The 21,485-nt window shown below is 38.3% G+C and overlaps 1 protein-coding gene across 1 annotated transcript in view; it reads left to right on the forward strand.

Annotated features, from left to right (window-relative positions):
- The first annotated feature begins 4,674 nt into the window (after positions 1 to 4,674).
- The window catches only part of opn8c (opsin 8, group member c), a 66,042-nt gene continuing 49,231 nt past the window's right edge, over positions 4,675 to 21,485 (forward strand). Inside the window, exons 1-3 of the mRNA XM_079887802.1 lie at positions 4,675 to 4,934; positions 8,454 to 8,735; positions 10,751 to 11,082. Coding sequence (XP_079743928.1) covers positions 4,817 to 4,934; positions 8,454 to 8,735; positions 10,751 to 11,082 — 732 coding nt within the window. The 5' untranslated portion in view covers positions 4,675 to 4,816. The remainder of the gene's footprint in view (positions 4,935 to 8,453; positions 8,736 to 10,750; positions 11,083 to 21,485) is intronic.

Here is a 21,485-nt window from a genome sequence, read left to right on the forward strand (position 1 = left end):
GTTCAAACTTCTTCCATCTCTGGAAAGGCAGAAAACTCTATATGAATTATCCGCACGGTAGAATTACTGTAGTAGTATTAAATAAGGTTGAAAAGTCCTAATCAGATTCAAACAAAATGAAGCAAATACTATTCAGGTGTGTTTTCCGCTGTATTTTGGAAAAGTTGGTCAACTATGACCCCCAGTGGGCAATTCAAAAACAGTAAATCAGTCTGAATGTCTGTCCGTCCACAGTTTTGACTACAAACTAAACGAGATATGCACCAAGTGGACTTTACCCAATACTTCACCTCGGCTACTATTTTGTTTATTGCTCACTCACATTATGAAATCACCTGGTTAATAGATACTCAGATAGATACTTATAACTGGTTAACATTGGTGGGATCTCAAAAAGTTGGTTGAAAAAGTTTTTAAAAAGAGTTTAAAAGGTATGAGTAAGCAAATCATATATATATATATATATATATATATATATAAGATAATTCTAAATAGGTGGGGGATCTCAAAAAGTTGGTTTACGACTTGATTTAAAATTTAGAAAACATTCTAATTCTAAATAGGTGGTTCTTTTGTGGGATCTTTTGATTCACTAATCTTTTGATTAGCGAACAAAAAATGAATAGCAACAAAAAACCAGGAAACTGCAGACAGACTGATTCAAATGGTTCTCCTCCTTTTAATAAGTTAAAAGGGTATCTAAAAATGCATTTGAGCTGAAACGTGACTGACTTTCTAAAAGAAACATACACATTTTCTACCAAAAGTACATTTAGGCTATCAGTTAAAGTTTAAAGGGATAGACTATAATTGTCTAAAAAAAGACAATTATGTAGGCCTAATTATTTTCTCACCCTCAAGTTAAACCTGCATCATGAAAAAAAAAAGTCTCTGGGGACCAAAAACTGTTTGATTACCAACATTCTTCAAAATATCTTCCTTTGTGTTCAACAGAAGAAAGAACTTTATGGTGCAGGTTTAGAACAACTTGAGGGTGAGAAAATGATGAATTTTCATTTTTGGGTGAACTATCCCTTTAAATAAATGGGCAGTGTGTGTGTGTGTGTGTGTGTGTGTGTGTGTGTGTGTGTGTGTGTGTGTGTGTGTGTGTGTGTGTGTGTGTGTGTGTGTGTGTGTGTGTGTGTGTGTAAATTCATGGCTAGAATCACAAAGAGTCCTATATGACTGAAATTGTAATATAGATAGATAGATCCCTTTAAATAAAAGTAATGCAAATATCATTCATAAAATTCTTAAATATTTTGGTTGCAATATAATTTTAGTTAAAAATAATTCTACTGAATATATAAAATGTTACTTGAAGAGGTGTCTATTGTTGCTTTGAAAATAATGTGTTGATAAGACGTCCCATGACCCATTTAAAAAAAAAAAAACAGCTTATGTTTTTAGCTTTACAGTTTTAAGTTTTGTTAAAAAAAAATAAAAAAAAAGAGAGAAAAAAGAGCATAAATAGAAAAAATAATGGCATCACTTTCATTTGCTTTGCTTTTTAAAATGTTCCTTAGATTCCTGAATGCAGTGTATCTTTGCACCACCAGAGGACTCTGTTTTGTCAGCTGGAAAAAGTCTAATCTCAAACGTCTATCTGTAAAAGGCTTGAGCAATGAATGATGGCAATGTTTTATTATAACTAAACATAATTGCACCTTTTCTCTATTATTTGTACAAAAACAAATGAATCATAGTGCGCTGCTTTGTATTGTATTCTGTATTGTATTGAACTGTGTTTTTTGTGCTGTTCAATGTCAGGCAGAAATAAAGCAGCAGCACATCTTTATCTCTCCGTGACCTTCTCCTGAGGGGGAGGAAATATCCATTTCCAAGTGGAGATGCAGACAGACAGACGGACAACATCTATCCATTGCCTATTGCTGATTTATTCGTGGATATATCTTTTGTAATTCATTTATTGCACTACTGGCTGATTTTTTATCATTTATCCAACTAAGTAGCCTATCTTAATAATAGTGTTTCACCAGTTCTTAATATAATAATCATGTGAGATAACGGTATCTAGCTAGCTTTTCGTGATTAATACAAATAAAATAAAAAATCTTGTTAAAATTGTAGTCTGAGATCACATAATTATATACAATTATTTTATTAAAACATTTCATTTAAAGTGATTTTAATATTTCATTAAAATAATTGTAATTAAGATTCTTTTAGAATAACAGCCTAGGATCTAAGTCCTCAGTTTCTATTTAAGTGACATCTCAATTGGTTTCAACTTCTTGGTATAATATATGACTATTGTTTTTTGATGTAACCTGTTGAAGACACCTTTGTTTATTGCTAAAGGGCAGGTGGGGTATGGTGACAATTGCATATCGATGTTTGCTTTGCATATACATTCACTGTATCCATTTATCAAGTCATGGCAATGTGCAGGGATTGACTGGGATTAAAAACAGCACACCAACAGCAGTTAATCTTATGTATCCTACAAAGTTCCCAATGCTTTATCTAGTTTATATATGATATTATTTGTCTGTATATTTTATACATCTGAAATAGCATTTGTGCTTTGCAAAGGTATGGACTGTTTCATAGACCCTCCTTCATTCAGGCTGCGGATTCCTCCCTGTGTCTCTGGTTCCTCACACTGCTCAACTTTGGATCAGTTGTGCACTATTGCTATCAGGAACTTTATGTATGAATACAATTACTGGTTTGCCTACATGCATACATACAATACTGTGCAAAAGTCTTAGGCACAATAGTATTTTTACACACATCTTATGCTGTAGTGTCAGTAGGAAATATCAGTTTACAGTTCCAAACATTCCTCATGCCATTAATTGTATAATCCAGTGAGATTTTTGTATGCATAAGGAGCCTGACAACAGCCAGTGCTCCACACGGAGATCTGATCTCACTATCATCGAGTCTGCCTGGGATTACATGAAGAAACAGAAGAAACTGAGACAGACTAAATCCAGAAGAACTATGGCAATGTCTCTTAGATGCTTAACGAAACCTTCCTGCAAGCTACCTGAAAAACTATGTGCAAGTGTCCCGAAGACAAAAGCTGCTTTAAACACAAAGGGCCCTGTTTTAACAATATAAGCTCATGGTCTAAAGCGCACGCGCAAGTGCAATCAGTGTCAGAATCCACTTTTGTTAGTTTAACGACGGGAAAAATGGTCGGTGCACCCGGCGCATGCCTTAAAGGGTTGTCCTATTCTTTTAATGAGTAATGGGTGTGTTTTGGGTGTAACGTGCAATAAACCAATCAGAGTCTCATATCATTCCCTTTAAAAGCCAGTTGCGCTCGCAGTCGCACCGTGGCGGATTGCTATTTACATGACGGAGTTTGCAAACAGAAAGACTGAACCTAGCGAGGAAACGGTTATATTAATGCACGAGGTTAAAGCGAGCAAGCAGACCATCTACAAGACAAGCTGGATTCATTCCACCATGTCTTTATGTACACAATATTAAACATTTACATTGTAATCCATTTATTTTTAATATTAGGCATGTTTGTGTGCTGTTGCGCGTCCCTGTGTGTGTAATAAACAAAGTGTATGCGTGTTGTGGACCCGCCTACAGGCGCACATTACTAACGCGCTCTTTAAATAACAAAAAAATACTGCGACATTGACTTTAGACAAGGTTTTTGTTAGTCAATAGCTCAGTCTATTTCAGTTGCCTCAAAATAGCAATGCACCAGAACACACCTCGTTTTCAGACTAGCACGGTAAGCACGCCCATGGGCGAACAAATGAGTGCAAATGCATTTAACAACGTGGCGCAGGGCGTGAATATGACTGAAACTAGCAAAAAAAGCCTTAATTGCGTCGCGCTTGACTCTGCATTGTGCTGGGTGTATGATAGGGCTCAAAGGGTGGTCACACCAAATATTTATTTGATTTAGTTAATTGATACATTGTTGAATTATCTTTGAAAGCATTTTCACTTTACAGCATTTTTACACAAGTGCCTAAGCAGTGGCTTCAGAGGTCAGTTTCTTCAAGTGTTAGGATTAGATATTCTGGATTTAGTCTGTCTCTGTTTATTCTGTTTATTCATGTAATCACAGACAGACTAGATGATGGTGAGATCGTATCTGTGTGATCAGATAACTGGCTTAATATTTTATTTTATTTTTTTGGGTGAAAATACTAAAGTGTCTGAGACTTTTGGAAAATACCATAGTCAATGGTCTTGTGATAGTCAATGGATTTCTACTTTTATTTGCACAATTACTCTAATACAGTGGTTTTCAAGTTGAGTCCACGGTCCACCAGCTGAGTAACAAGATGCAAGATGTCTTAAAATTCATTCTATTAAAGTCATCTAACAGTTAAAATGCTAAAATAATTAAAACCAAGACATAATGCAGCATGGAAACGGACACTTTCTTATTTTGTAGAAATTCAGCACCTTTGATTGCAGCAAACAAAATAGCCTAATTGAATTGTTAAACCTTTATGCACATAGCTTGAGATCTGCTGCACTGATAGACCCACAAATGAAAACATGTAAACAATCTCTTGAATATGTTACAGTATTTTGAGCTTTATTTTAAGATTTATTGTTAGAAAGAAAGAAAGAAAGAAAGAAAGAAAGAAAGAAAGAAAGAAAGAAAGAAAGAAAGAAAGAAAGAAAGAAAGAAAAAGAAAGAAAGCAAGCCTCATAGGGTGATGCTTACTGAGAAGGGAGCGCGAGACCAGAGACGTGTCATATCATATCCTCGTGGTACAACCATCTCTTCTGTTTTCATGCAGGATCAGTTACATCTTATTCATTTGGAAAATAATACGAAACTTGTCTGCTACACGTACACAACATGTCTTCGAACTCAACGAGAAATGAAGAGCGTCGTGGAAACTCCAATTCAGAGAGTTTTACTTCTAAACTTTCACCAGCTGCTGATATTGTGGTTGGATTGGTTATAATGTCAATTGGTGAGTGTGATATGTTTTGTTATAGGCTAGGCCTACTTATTTATTCTGTCCGTTTCATAGTGGTTTCCTGTTCGCGAACTAAGCGAATATGTTTCTTTCAATGAATTGTTGTCTTTGTTGGCGATTATATATTCAATCATATTCGGCTGAGAGATCATCGGTTAGCCTACATCAAACTAACTGCATAGAACACGAGGTTGAAAGCAGTCAGATTGATTTAGTTGAACATGATAGGCTACTGACTGTGGAATTATTTTATTTCTTTAAATCCGACATGCGCTGTCGTTGACATTCTTAATAATTTATGAATTCAGGTCACGCTGTCCGAAATCAGTGTTTTTTGTCTTTTTGTTTTGTTTTTTCATATAGTCATATAGTGACTCTTAATTTTTTAATGCATACAACTGGGCTAAAGTCACACCTTAAGCAAAATGTGCTTTTCACTACTCCGTATTCCCATAGTGTATGATTGCAGAAAAATATGTATGTATTAAACATTGATGGAGCAACATATTTTGTGTGAAAATAAATCATAAAATGTAATCGTAAAAAAAAAAAAATCGTAAATTCATGAGGTGGCTCACCAGCATGGGGTAAAAGGCACATGTTATTTATACAAATACTTTAAGTAAAATAGTTCTGAATAATATCTAAGTTAATACCTTTTCAAAACAACCACTTTAGCAAAGTTTGTACTATTTTCTGTTTATTTTGATAAATAAAAGAAATCATTTTTGTTCAATAAATATACTGACAAACAAAATATGTATATACATTATTTTTTTAAAAAGTAAAGATTCTGAAAGCATTGAAAGATATCCCATTATAATTTAATAAAGATTTACAGTAGTAAAAATTAATTAATATCATATTTTAAATATGATGGTTGCAAAATAAATATGGTGATTATCTCTAGGTGGACATCCAACTTAATATATGATATTTACCATCTGAATCTAACCATGTCATGTCAACAAATGGAAATGTCATCCAGCTATTTATTATCATGTTGACAGGGGTTATTTATTTTTTAAATACTGTTCTAATCCCTTGGTTAGAAGGGTTAGTTCCAACCAAAAATAAAATGTATGTCATTAATTACTCACCCTCGTTATAAACCCGTAAAACGTAAGGCCCAGAAATGTAGTAAAGACATTATTAAAGTAGTCCATGTGACTACAGTGGTTCAACCTTAATGTTATGAAGTAACAAGAATACTTTTTGTGCGAAAAAAAGAAAAGAAAATAGCGATATTATTTAACAATTTCTTCTCTTCCCTGTCAGTCTCTTATGATGTTCACTCTGTAAACACACAGTGCAGCGCTTCCGGTTTCTACATCAGAACGCCGGCTCAGTATTGGCCAACTCCTGCGTCAACAGCACACGCATGTGCCGTGATGCTCACGTGAACAGCGTCAGAGACTGACACAGAAGAGAAGAAATTGTTGAATAAACTCGTTATTTTTGTTTGTTTTTTTTGCATACAAAAAGTATTCTTGTCGCTTCATAACATTAAGGTTGAACTACTGTAGTCACATGGACTACTTTAACGATGTCTTCACTATGTTTCCGGGCCTTGAAAATGGTTATGACGTCACTGATGGTTATGGTTATGGTTATGCCCCCGAGAAGACGCAGCCTCACGCTGTGGTGAGGAATAGGAGAAGTTTTTGGAGGTGGCTGAGGAACAGGCGAAGGGCTGGAAGAAGGAGGGTGTACAGCCATGAGAGACCAGGGAGGAGACCAGGAGGTGGTAGTAACTCAGGGTGAATAGATTGTTTGTGTGGATGGAGACCGGATGATGCCCAACCAGAAAGTGCCCCAAGGCGGTGGAGAGAGTCCCGATGGCGCCATGGAGACGAACCGAGGTGACGGCGACGTTGGAGGTGGATTCCAGAGTGCAGATGGAGAGCCGATGGAGAGGAGTGACGCAGAAGTCCCAAGAGGCTGCGATGGAGCCGCAGCGCAGACCTGCCGACATGGAAGCAGGGATCCTGTGCGATTGAGGTGGATCTGGAGTGACCGAGGGCGGAGACGGAGCCTGAGGGAGGGCAGAGCGAGCTGGAGCCGTAGGGGTGGAGGGCGGAAGAGAAGCAGACAGCCCGCAGGTCCGTGGTGAAGGTGATGCAATGTCCAACCCAGGTGGAGTCGATGGTCCGCGGGAGCTCAGCTCAGTCGAATGCCTGATGGTCACTTCTGACATCGAGGGAGGGAGGAGGTGACAGCGACGTTGGTAGTACGTCGGGACTGATGGGAGACAGCTCGAGTGGGGCAGTAAACGTGGTTGGGGTCTGAGAAGAAGGCTGAGACAAAGAACTGGCAAGACAAATATCCACAGGAATATTTAGAAGGGGAGGTGGGAGAGGGAGGCTGGGTGACAGAATAATCAGGCTGATAAAGGGTTAGATTTAAATAACAGTCCAGAAACTCACTCTCAGTGAGGGGCGGGTGATGGGGCTCCTATCCAAACCTTCAATGCCTCAGCAATGGATGGGACAGCTGGGTCGCACACCTGTTCAGACGGGTTCCACTCAGGCTCCGGTGTAATATCAGGCTCGATCGCTCCTCCTAGCGTGGGCTCCAACATCGTGGCAGAGCCATTCTCTCCGCCTGCGGGTCTGCAGGTAGTATGGATCGGGGGTAGAGCCTTTCCAGACATCGAACAATGGCCTCCCTCCAGTCAAGTCCTTACATGTCTGGGAGGTCTGAATGTATCTTGTTATTTAAACGAGAATGCTCGACGAGCAGGCAGAATTGCAACATCTAATCCAGCATGTTGTGCCCTCTCCTGGCCAAAGCAGTAAACTCAGCTAAATAGCTATTCTGTCACAGTTTAAGAAGTTCACAGATGAAGATGAGTCAAAAGTATTAAATAAAAGAATAAACTCAGATAATCCAACACAGTGCAACAGCAAGTTTACACACAAACAATAGTCGGCAATGAACTGGAAACACAGGAACTTAAGTATACAATGATAATTAACTTAAAGACAGGGGTAATAGGTGTGTTGATCAAATGACATGGCATGGTAACTGATTAGAGTGGGTAAAGTGAACAAAGACAACAGGAAATAATGAAAAGCAAACTAAAATTTCATGAAAATGAAACTAAACGAATAAATGACTAAATATATGTGACAGCGTTCACAGTACATGATAGTCAGTTAACTGAGTCCTTAATATCAGAATGGTGAAGTTAGAAACTCAAAGAAGGGTGTAATTTTACACTATATTTTGTTAGTGCTCAAGCAGGGCTGTACATGTTAAATGAGTTATAAAAGACTTTACCCTTTAAGAGAAGTATGGCCCAATGCACTGTGTTAATATGAAAGAATGTTTTGTGTTGATTTTTCACATGTGCTTTACCTGTATTTTTAATTGTGTATTTCATCTTATTGTGTTTTAGTCTTTTCTGTAAATCTCCTGATTATTTTCTGTCAGGACATTATCTTACAGAACATTTTATTTTTATTTGACTTTGACTTTCTGAGCAATACTCTTCTCTGTTTGCTGTTGCAGTGATACTGTCAGTACTCGGCAATGGACTGGTGTTGGTAATCTGTTTTCGCCGCAGAAGGAAGATTGTTGGTTCAGAGCTGCTCTGTGTCAATTTGGCAGTGGTTGACTTTCTTTGCTGTATCTGCTTCTACCCGCTGTCAATCTTGTCATCTTTTAGCCACGTATGGCTGGGAAGTCATGCCACCTGTGTGTATTATGGCCTAGGCTGCTTCATCTTTGGCCTGTGTGGCATGTTCACCATAGCTGCCATCAGTGTCATCCGTTACATCAAGACTTGTTATGGTAAGAGTGTGAGTAAAGTGAAATAAAACTTATAGAGATTTATAGCGTTTTAATGAATAGTCATTGTATTGTTTAGAATACAATTCATACAGTTGTCAGGAGTATGCTTTGTGACATAGGGTGTTTACACGACAATGATATACAAAAAACGGAAAAGTTTTTTCTTTGTACAGATGACAACATTATCAAAATGATCCCCGTTCACATGGATGCACTGTATTATGTATACCAGACCATCAGTTAGCGATGTCACTTTGTAAAGAAAGACTAGTACGTGCGTGTAAATACCAGTATCCACAGAGAAGTCGTGCAAAACGCGCATGCCTATAGACTAAACACATAATACGCATATGCATGCCGTCACCGTTTTCACTGATTCGTGTTTTTGTAGTTTACATGGAAATGATAACGGTATCTTTTCAAAAACTTGTGCTTTCAAAAGTTTGTGTTTTCAGGCCCCCAAAACACTGTTGTCGTGTAAATGAACAGGCAAAACAGAATTAAAAATGTTCAGTTTTTAGTTATTATTATTTATTTTTTTAACAAGTCATTTTTCTAGTCTGTGTCATCGTCATTCAGTTCACCTGTTGTCTCATTAATTATATCATTATCTTCTTATACTCCCTGTTCTGTACTGTTCTGTACTGTTCTGTTCTGTGTTCGTTTTCGTCAAGATTTACGGGGTTGTGTTCTCTGTGTTATTCTCCTGTTTATTTGTGTTTTGAATTAAAGACAATTTTGTTTATTCCTTCATTGTGCGATCTTGCTTTATGGATTTTTGAATTCTCCACCATTGCTTTCCTCTGCTGATGGTCATAAATATAAATTGATTAACTAGGATTCAAAATCTTGAGGATTTAAACCACATTAAAAGTGGTATTTATGGCCCACTCAGTGAAAACATTCACTCATATACCTAATCTTTAGACCTCCTGCAAGCACATTATCTGTGTTACACTCAGTTTGCAATTGTGAAACAAATTGTTGTTTCTTAATGGTTCTAGTCTAAAATAGTTATTTTCATTAGACACATCATTCAAAACTAACAGCTCTTGTGTTTCATTTGGGAAAATTGCCATTTAAATTGCAACTTAAAAATAAAAACTCTTATGTTTTGAGTAACTAATAAATTATTTTAACCCCTTGCATTTCTGTTTATAGTGTAAATACACCTAATTTGATCATTTACAAATAAAAAATTTATCATTTTGAAAAACAAATAAATGTTACACATTTGCATTTCTGATTATTTTGTAAATATGTACTGAATATGCATAGTTAGTCACCTTTATAAATATAACCCTTTATACAATACAGACTGTTTCAAATCAGCTCCACAATAGTAACAAATTTAAATTCTGCTGTAAAGCAGCTCCAACAAGCAAATAGTGTCATTAATCAGCTCATGTCGTGTCGGTTCAGTGTTGATTCAGTTCAGTTCAATAACAGTAAAGTTCATCTATTGTGCATACATACAGTGTATTTGTACATATACATATATGTGTGAGTGCTATGACAAACTTCTGTGCACTCCACTGCACACTGGACAAGCAAAAGACAAAATTAGTAGTGATTTACATTTTTCACATCTGTGTGTATTTGGCTAATCATTTGTGTGTAGAGTTAAATGTAAAAACTTTTTTTTTTTTAGAAGAGTTATAAAAGTTTTGAATGAAGTGTTTGCTTCTGCATGTGATGTGAGATGTTTTGCATGTTGTGCATTTTCTGTGGTTTTATGTGTAGAGTTTAGAGAAAAGGAGCCATAGTTTTAGAAATTGTTAGCAATAATAAAAAAACAACAACAACAACAACAACAAAAAAACGGTTAAACTTGAAGTTTTCATAATCCAATCAACAACCAATGGATAAAATCAAGTCCCGTCCTGTTTTTTTCTTATTTGATAATGATATACAATTTTATGTCAACCAATCAGATTTCTATGGTCTAATAAAGTTACTAATTAATCAACTCATTTATGATGAATTTACCAATATGAACTTTTCTGTATCTCCAGCTACATGGCTAGAAGGAGCCAATATCCATCTGGTGTGTGTAGCTACATGGATAATTGCTGCTGTTTGGTCATCCTTCCCGCTGTTCGGCTGGGGCGAGTATGTGCCTGAACCATATGGCATCTCCTGCACTGTGGCCTGGCGTCATTACCACACATCCATGACAGATGCTGTTTATGTGATCTGCTCCTTCGCCTGCTTCGTGCTTGTTCCAGTCTTGCTTATCGTGGTGTCACAGTGCAAAATCTTGCTGAAGATCTATCGATTTTCTCGCACCCTTTCCACTAAGGGCATCCACATCAACCTCCGCCGTGCAGAGAAACACCTGTCTGTGGTGAGGCATTCAAGGGAAAAAAGCTTGCATTGTTTTAAGGAGTATTCAGCAGTTTATAGTAAATGATTAGAATTGATTAGAACTCACAAGGTGGAACACTGATGCAAATAGCCATGATGGTAAATTCATTAAGAGATAAATGTGTTTTAATTTAAATAACATATTTAGGAACCCTTGGTAAATTTGAGCTATATACGAAGACTATGAAAATAAATTGCACTGCTTATATTTTTGTTCTTACATTCAAATAATTCTCAAAAAATTAACCTCTCTCTGGGGCTCTGCCGTTTGCCCTTCGAAAGGAGCAGGGCATAGGGATGCTCACGAGCAATAAGCATGTCCCAGCCGGATTCGTCACTTATTGCGGTCACCTGGAAACATTTTCGTTTTGGTCTGTGCTGTATCCAGTTCCACCTGTTTCTAGATACTATCTCACAAATTTGTACATATTAAATGTAAAAAACTGAAGTTTAATAAGAAGTGCATGATCATACGAATCGAACGTCTAACGATATTTGTAAGCATTTTAATTTACATTAAAGGGTTCATGAACTGCATTATTTTATTATTTTAAAATGTTTCCTGGGGTGCACTTATAATGTTAGTGCACATTAAGTTTAAATAGCACAACAGTATGTTGGCTTTCTCAAGTTTTGTCATTGTATCCATGCCTACATTGTTCTCTGAAGCCAACTCAGTCTCTCTCTGACTGAAGAAGAGTATTCACGATCCTACTTTTGGCCATAGTGTCTAAATCTGCATATATTCTAATACTGATACAAATGTACACTGTGTCACACCATGTCCCTTTATCAAGATCATATTTCACAATGCGTTTGTTGCATGACTCATGTACCTTTCCTTAGGGAGTGGCATCCGTCTTTAAAATTCTCATTCTAAAGGTTGAGAGGAATTCATTACTGAATCTCATCAACAACTGTGTCATCGTACAACTCCATTCTTAATCTTTTATGTAGTTTTTTTTTACAACCACCAAGCTTCAAAAAGGTGAGTGTGAGTTATTTTATAATATGTAAGTTTGCAGTATGTGATCAAACACAAAACAATGTTGTTAATTTGTTTTTTACAAATCAATCTGTATAATGTGAACTCAGCCCATAGGAAACCATTATTGCTTTATACACACACTTTTGCTTCTGTCTGTTTTAGCCTAAGTGTATAGGGTAGGTGGAAGTCCTTGTATTTAACATCAAATCATAAAGTGTGCTTTAAAATCATACAAAATTTAAAGTAGACAGATACTCTGATTGATCTAAGACCCAAACTCTGCTTGTGACATGTCTAATTAAAAAAATGCTGTCATCATAGGAGTGTTTTTTTTTTTTTTTTATTGATTACTCAAATAGTGTCTAAGGATTATGAGGCATTTTCATCATCTACCGTGTCCTAACTACACGCGACGCGATAAGATTCCAGCGACAGGCAGATTCTGTCCACACTGGACGCGACGCGACTGTGAGACGCCACAACGTCAATCAAAAATTACAGCCAATCAGAACAGCGTGTGGGCGGAGTCTCGCGGCAAGTGTACAACACTATACAACACTATCTTGACGGCACTCGCAAGAAAATGGATAAGTAGCTACAGTCACAGCCACAGCCACATATCACAGTGATATGAAAGTAACTTGTAAGTGTCAGGATAGCCGAGTGGTCTAAGGCGCCAGACTCAAGCAATATCAACCTTCTCAGTTGTTGAGAATTCTGGTCTCTGAATTGAGGCGTGGGTTCAAATCCCACTTCTGACAAAGAGCTTTAGTATTGAAAACCTGAAGTAATGTAAAGGCAATAAATCTTATGTTATTTTTTGTATTCTTTACACCATGGACAGTGACATGAAAGCGACTTGCAAGTGTCAGGATGGCCGAGGGTTCTAAGGCGCCAGACTCAAGGAATATCAACCTTCTCAGTTGTTGTGAATTCTGGTCTCCGAATGGAGGCGTGGGTTCAAATCCCACTTCTGAAAAAGAGCTTTTGTAATGAGAACCTGAATTAATGTAAAGGCAATAAATCTTATATTATTTCTTGTATGTATTTAACCATGGACAGTGATATGAAAGTGACTTGCAAGTGTCAGGATGGCCGAGTGGTCTAAGGCGCCAGACTCAAGGAATATCAACCTTCTCAGTTGTTGAGAATTCTGGTCTCCGAATGGAGGCGTGGGTTCAAATCCCACTTCTGACAAAGAGCTTTTGTAATGAGAACCTGAATTAATGTAAAGGCAATAAATATTATATTATTTCTTGTATGTATTTAACCATGGACAGTGATATGAAAGTGACTTGCAAGTGTCAGGATGGCCGAGTGGTCTAAGGCGCCAGACTCAAGGAATATCAATCTTCTCAGTTGTTGAGAGTTCTGGTCTCTGAATGGAGGTGTGGGTTCAAATCCCACTTCTGACAAAGTGATATGAAAGTGTTTGGTTCAAATCCCACTTCTGACAAAGAGCTTTAGTATTGAAAACCTGAATTAATGTAAAGGCAATAAATCTTATGTTATTTTTTGTATTCTTTACACCATGGACAGTGACATGAAAGTGACTTGCAAGTGTCAGAATGGCTGAGTGGTCTAAGGCGCCAGACTCAAGGAATATCAACCTTCTCAGTTGTTGAGAATTCTGGTTTCCGAATGGAGGCGTTGGTTCAAATCCCACTTCTGACAAAGAGCTTTAGTATTGAAAACCTGAATTAATGTAAAGGCAATAAATCTTATGTTATTTTTTGTATTCTTTACACCATGGACAGTGACATGAAAGTGACTTGCAAGTGTCAGGATGGCCGAGTGGTCTAAGGCGCCAGACTCAAGGAATATCAACCTTCTCAGTTGTTGTGAATTCTGGTCTCCGAATGGAGGTGTGGGTTCAAATCCCACTTCTGACAAAGAGCTTTTGTAATGAGAACCTGAATTAATGTAAAGGCAATAAATCTTATATTATTTATTTAACCATGGACAGTGATATGAAAGCGACTTGCAAGTGTCAGGATGGCCGAGTGGTCTAAGGCGCCAGACTCAAGGAATATCAATCTTCTCAGTTGTTGAGAGTTCTGGTCTCTGAATGGAAGTGTGGGTTCAAATCCCACTTCTGACAAAGTGATATGAAAGTGTTTGGCAAGTGTCAGGATGGCCAAGTGGTCTGAGACGCAAGACTCAAGGAATATCAATCTTCTCAGTTGTTGAGAATTCTGGTCTCCGAATGGAGGCATGGGTTCACTTCTGACATAGAGCTTTTGTAATGATAACCTGAATTAATGTAAAGGCAATAATTATTATATTATTTCTTGTATGTATTTAACAATGGACAGTAATATGAAAGTGACTTGCAAATGTCAGAATGGCCGAGTGGTCTAAGGCGCCAGACTCAAGGAATATCAACCTTCTCAGTTGTTGAGAATTCTGGTTTCCGAATGGAGGCGTTGGTTCAAATCCCACTTCTGACAAAGAGCTTTAGTATTGAAAACCTGAATTAATGTAAAGGCAATAAATCTTATGTTATTTTTTTATTCTTTACACCATGGACAGTGACATGAAAGTGACTTGCAAGTGTCAGGATGGCCGAGTGGTCTAAGGCGCCAGACTCAAGGAATATAAACCTTCTCAGTTGTTGAGAATTCTGGTCTCCGAATGGAGGCGTGGGTTCAAATCCCACTTCTGACAAAGAGCTTTTGTAATGAGAACCTGAATTAATGTAAAGGCAATAAATCTTATATTATTTCTTGTATGTATTTAACCATGGACAGTGATATGAAAGTGCCTTGCAAGTGTCAGGATGGCCGAGTGGTCTAAGGCGCCAGACTCAAGGAATATCAACCTTCTCAGTTGTTGAGAATTTTGGTCTCCGACTGGAGGCGTGGGTTCAAATCCCACTTCTGACAAAGAGCTTTAGTATTGAAAACCTGAAGTAATGTAAAGGCAATAAATCTTATGTTATTTTTTGTATTCTTTACACCATGGACAGTGACATGAAAGCGACTTGCAAGTGTCAGGATGGCCGAGTGGTCTAAGGCGCCAGACTCAAGGAATATCAATCTTCTCAGTTGTTGAGAGTTCTGGTCTCTGAATGGAGGCGTGGGTTCAAATCCCACTTCTGACAAAGTGATATGCAAGTGTCAGGATGGCCAAGTGGTCTGAGGCGCAAGACTCAAGGAATATCAATCTTCTCAGTTGTTGACGATTCTGGTCTCTGAATGGAGGCGTGGGTTCACTTCTGACATAGAGCTTTTGTAATGATAACCTGAATTAATGTAAAGGCATTAATTCTTATATTATTTCTTGTATGTATTTAACAATGGACAGTGATATGTAAGTGACTTGCAAATGTCAGAATGGCCGAGTGGTCTAAGGCGCCAGACTCAAGGAATATCAACCTTCTCAGTTGTTGAGAATTCTGGTTTCCGAATGGAGGCGTTGGTTCAAATCCCACTTCTGACAAAGAGCTTTAGTATTGAAAACCTTAATTAATGTAAAGGCAATAAATCTTATGTTATTTTTTGTATTCTTTACACCATTTACAGTGACATGAAAGCGACTTGCAAGTGTCAGGATGGCCGAGTGGTCTAAGGCGCCAGACTCAAGGAATATCAACCTTCTCAGTTGTTGAGAATTCTGGTCTCCGAATGGAGGCGTGGGTTCAAATCCCACTTCTGACAAAGAGCTTTTGTAATGAGAACCTGAATTAATGTAAAGGCAATAAATCTTATATTATTTCTTGTATGTATTTAACCATGGACAGTGATATGAAAGTGACTTGCAAGTGTCAGGATGGCCGAGTGGTCTAAGGCACCAGACTCAAGGAATATCAACCTTCTCAGTTGTTGAGAATTCTGGTCTCCGAATGGAGGCGTGTGTTCAAATCCCACTTCTGACAAAGAGCTTTAGTATTGAAAACCTGAAGTAATGTAAAGGCAATACATCTTATGTTATTTTTTGTATTCTTTACACCATGGACAGTGACATGAAAGTGATTTGCAAGTGTCAGGATGGCCGAGTGGTCTAAGGCGCCAGACTCAAGGAATATCAACCTTCTCAGTTGTTGAGAATTCTGGTCTCCGAATGGAGGTGTGGGTTCAAATCCCACTTCTGACAAAGAGCTTTTGTAATGAGAACCTTAATTGATGTAAAGGCAATAATCTTATATTATTTCTTGTATGTATTTAACCATGGACAGTGATATGAAAGTGACTTGCAAGTGTCAGGATGGCCGAGTGGTCTAAGGCGCCAGACTCAAGGAATATAAACCTTCTCAGTTGTTGAGAGTTCTGGTCTCTGAATGAAGGCGTGGGTTCAAATCCCACTTCTGACAAAGAGCTTTAGTATTGAAAACCTGAAGTAATGTAAAGGCAATAAATCTTATGTTATTTTTTGTATTCTTTACACCATGGACAGTGACATGAAAGCGACTTGCAAGTGTCAGGATGGCCGAGTTGTCTAAGGCGCCAGACTCAAGGAATATCAACCTTCTCAGTTGTTGAGAATTCTGGTCTCCGATTGGAGGCGTGGGTTCAAATCCCGCTTCTGACATAGAGCGTTTGTAATGAGAACCTGAATTAATTTAAAGGCAATAAATATTATATTATTTCTTGTATGTATTTAACCATGGACAGTGATATGAAAGTGACTTGTAAGTGTCAGGATGGCCGAGTGGTCTAAGGCGCCAGACTCAAGCAATATCAACCTTCTCAGTTGTTGAGAATTCTGGTCTCCGATTGGAGGCGTGGGTTCAAATCCCACTTCTGACAAAAAGCTTTAGTATTGAAAACCTGAAGTAATGTAAAGGCAATAATTCTTATGTTATTTTTGTATTCTTTCCACCATGGACAGTGATATGACTGAGCTTAACAATTTGTGCCGCAGGTGTCAGGATGGCCGAGTGGTCTAAGGCGCCAGACTCAAGGAATATCAACCTTCTCAGTTGTTGTGAATTCTGGTCTCCAAATGGAGGTGTGGGTTCAAATCCCACTTCTGACAAAGAGCTTTTGTAATGAGAACCTGAATTAATGTAAAGGCAATAAATCTTATATTATTTATTGTATTTATTTAACCATGGACAGTGATATGAAAGCCACTTGCAAGTGTCAGGATGGCCGAGTGGTCTAAGGCGCCAGACTCAAGGAATATCAATCTTCTCAGTTGTTGTGAGTTCTGGTCTCTGAATGGAGGTGTGGGTTCAAATCCCACTTCTGACAAAGTGATATGAAAGTGTTTGGCAAGTGTCAGGATGACCAAGTGGTCTGAGGTGCAAGACTCAAGGAGTATCAATCTTCTCAGTTGTTGAGAATTCTGGTCTCTGAATGGAGGCATGGGTTCACTTCTGACATAGAGCTTTTGTAATGATAACCTGAATTAATGTAAAGGCAATAATTCTTATATTATTTCTTGTATGTATTTAACAATGGACAGTAATATGAAAGTGACTTGCAAATGTCAGAATGGCCGAGTGGTCTAAGGCGCCAGACTCAAGGAATATCAACCTTCTCAGTTGTTGAGAATTCTGGTTTCCGAATGGAGGCATTGGTTCAAATCCCACTTCTGACAAAGAGCTTTAGTATTGAAAACCTGAATTAATGTAAAGGCAATAAATCTTATGTTATTTTTTGTATTCTTTACACCATGGACAGTGACATGAAAGTGACTTGCAAGTGTCAGAATGGCCGAGTGGTCTAAGGCGCCAGACTCAAGGAATATCAACCTTCTCAGTTGTTGAGAATTCTGGTTTCCGAATGGAGGCGTTGGTTCAAATCCCACTTCTGACAAAGAGCTTTAGTATTGAAAACCTGAATTAATGTAAAGGCAATAAATCTTATGTTATTTTTTGTATTCTTTACACCATTTACAGTGACATGAAAGCGACTTGCAAGTGTCAGGATGGCCGAGTGGTCTAAGGCGCCAGACTCAAGGAATATCAACCTTCTCAGTTGTTGAGAATTCTGGTCTCCGAATGGAGGCGTGGGTTCAAATCCCACTTCTGACAAAGAGCTTTTGTAATGAGAACCTGAATTAATGTAAAGGCAATAAATCTTATATTATTTCTTGTATGTATTTAACCATGGACAGTGATATGAAAGTGACTTGCAAGTGTCAGGATGGCCGAGTGGTCTAAGGCACCAGACTCAAGGAATATCAACCTTCTCAGTTGTTGAGAATTCTGGTCTCCGAATGGAGGCGTGTGTTCAAATCCCACTTCTGACAAAGAGCTTTAGTATTGAAAACCTGAAGTAATGTAAAGGCAATACATCTTATGTTATTTTTTGTATTCTTTACACCATGGACAGTGACATGAAAGTGATTTGCAAGTGTCAGGATGGCCGAGTGGTCTAAGGCGCCAGACTCAAGGAATATCAACCTTCTCAGTTGTTGAGAATTCTGGTCTCCGAATGGAGGCGTGGGTTCAAATCCCACTTCTGACAAAGAGCTTTTGTAATGAGAACCTTAATTGATGTAAAGGCAATAATCTTATATTATTTCTTGTATGTATTTAACCATGGACAGTGATATGAAAGTGCCTTGCAAGTGTCAGGATGGCCGAGTGGTCTAAGGCGCCAGACTCAAGGAATATAAACCTTCTCAGTTGTTGAGAGTTCTGTTCTCTGAATGAAGGCGTGGGTTCAAATCCCACTTCTGACAAAGAGCTTTAGTATTGAAAACCTGAAGTAATGTAAAGGCAATAAATATTATGTTATTTTTTGTATTCTTTACACCATGGACAGTGACATGAAAGCGACTTGCAAGTGTCAGGATGGCCGAGTGGTCTAAGGCGCCAGACTCAAGGAATATCAACCTTCTCAGTTGTTGAGAATTCTGGTCTCCGATTGGAGGCGTGGGTTCAAATCCCGCTTCTGACAAAAAGCTTTAGTATTGAAAACCTGAAGTAATGTAAAGGCAATAATTCTTATGTTATTTTTGTATTCTTTCCACCATGGACAGTGATATGACTGAGCTTAACAATTTGTGCCGCAGGTGTCAGGATGGCCGAGTGGTCTAAGGCGCCAGACTCAAGGAATATCAACCTTCTCAGTTGTTGTGAATTCTGGTCTCCAAATGGAGGTGTGGGTTCAAATCCCACTTCTGACAAAGAGCTTTTGTAATGAGAACCTGAATTAATGTAAAGGCAATAAATCTTATATTATTTATTGTATTTATTTAACCATGGACAGTGATATGAAAGCCACTTGCAAGTGTCAGGATGACCGAGTGGTCTAAGGCGCCAGACTCAAGGAATATCAATCTTCTCAGTTGTTGAGAGTTCTGGTCTCTGAATGGAGGTGTGGGTTCAAATCCCACTTCTGACAAAGTGATATGAAAGTGTTTGGCAAGTGTCAGGATGGCCAAGTGGTCTGAGGCGCAAGACTCAAGGAGTATCAATCTTCTCAGTTGTTGAGAATTCTGGTCTCTGAATGGAGGCATGGGTTCACTTCTGACATAGAGCTTTTGTAATGATAACCTGAATTAATGTAAAGGCAATAATTCTTATATTATTTCTTGTATGTATTTAACAATGGACAGTAATATGAAAGTGACTTGCAAATGTCAGAATGGCCGAGTGGTCTAAGGCGCCAGACTCAAGGAATATCAACCTTCTCAGTTGTTGAGAATTCTGGTTTCCGAATGGAGGCATTGGTTCAAATCCCACTTCTGACAAAGAGCTTTAGTATTGAAAACCTGAATTAATGTAAAGGCAATAAATCTTATGTTATTTTTTGTATTCTTTACACCATGGACAGTGACATGAAAGTGACTTGCAAGTGTCAGGATGGCCGAGTGGTCTAAGGCGCCAGACTCAAGGAATATCAACCTTCTCAGTTGTTGTGAATTCTGGTCTCCGAATGGAGGTGTGGGTTCAAATCCCACTTCTAACAAAGAGCTTTTGTAATGAGAACCTGAATTAATGTAAAGGCAATAAATCTTATATTATTTATTTAACCATGGACAGTGATATGAAAGCGACTTGCAAGTGTCAGGATGGCCGAGTGGTCTAAGGCGCCAGACTCAAGGAATATCAATCTTCTCAGTTGTTGAGAGTTCTGGTCTCTGAATGGAAGTGTGGGTTCAAATCCCACTTCTGACAAAGTGATATGAAAGTGTTTGGCAAGTGTCAGGATGGCCAAGTGGTCTGAGGCGCAAGACTCAAGGAATATCAATCTTCTCAGTTGTTGAGAATTCTGGTCTCCGAATGGAGGCATGGGTTCACTTCTGACATAGAGCTTTTGTAATGATAACCTGAATTAATGTAAAGGCAATAATTATTATATTATTTCTTGTATGTATTTAACAATGGACAGTAATATGAAAGTGACTTGCAAATGTCAGAATGGCCGAGTGGTCTAAGGCGCCAGACTCAAGGAATATCAACCTTCTCAGTTGTTGAGAATTCTGGTTTCCGAATGGAGGCGTTGGTTCAAATCCCACTTCTGACAAAGAGCTTTAGTATTGAAAACCTGAATTAATGTAAAGGCAATAAATCTTATGTTATTTTTTGTATTCTTTACACCATGGACAGTGACATGAAAGTGACTTGCAAGTGTCAGGATGGCCGAGTGGTCTAAGGCGCCAGACTCAAGGAATATAAACCTTCTCAGTTGTTGAGAATTCTGGTCTCCGAATGGAGGCGTGGGTTCAAATCCCACTTCTGACAAAGAGCTTTTGTAATGAGAACCTGAATTAATGTAAAGGCAATAAATCTTATATTATTTCTTGTATGTATTTAACCATGGACAGTGATATGAAAGTGCCTTGCAAGTGTCAGGATGGCCGAGTGGTCTAAGGCGCCAGACTCAAGGAATATCAACCTTCTCAGTTGTTGAGAATTTTGGTCTCCGACTGGAGGCGTGGGTTCAAATCCCACTTCTGACAAAGAGCTTTAGTATTGAAAACCTGAAGTAATGTAAAGGCAATAAATCTTATGTTATTTTTTGTATTCTTTACACCATGGACAGTGACATGAAAGCGACTTGCAAGTGTCAGGATGGCCGAGTGGTCTAAGGCGCCAGACTCAAGGAATATCAATCTTCTCAGTTGTTGAGAGCTCTGGTCTCTGAATGGAGGCGTGGGTTCAAATCCCACTTCTGACAAAGTGATATGCAAGTGTCAGGATGGCCAAGTGGTCTGAGGCGCAAGACTCAAGGAATATCAATCTTCTCAGTTGTTGAGAATTCTGGTCTCTGAATGGAGGCGTGGGTTCACTTCTGACATAGAGCTTTTGTAATGATAACCTGAATTAATGTAAAGGCATTAATTCTTATATTATTTCTTGTATGTATTTAACAATGGACAGTGATATGTAAGTGACTTGCAAATGTCAGAATGGCCGAGTGGTCTAAGGCGCCAGACTCAAGGAATATCAACCTTCTCAGTTGTTGAGAATTCTGGTTTCCGAATGGAGGCGTTGG

This window comes from Squalius cephalus (genome assembly GCF_949319135.1).
Source record: "Squalius cephalus genome assembly, chromosome: 12".
Classification (NCBI taxonomy): Eukaryota; Metazoa; Chordata; class Actinopteri; order Cypriniformes; family Leuciscidae; genus Squalius; species Squalius cephalus.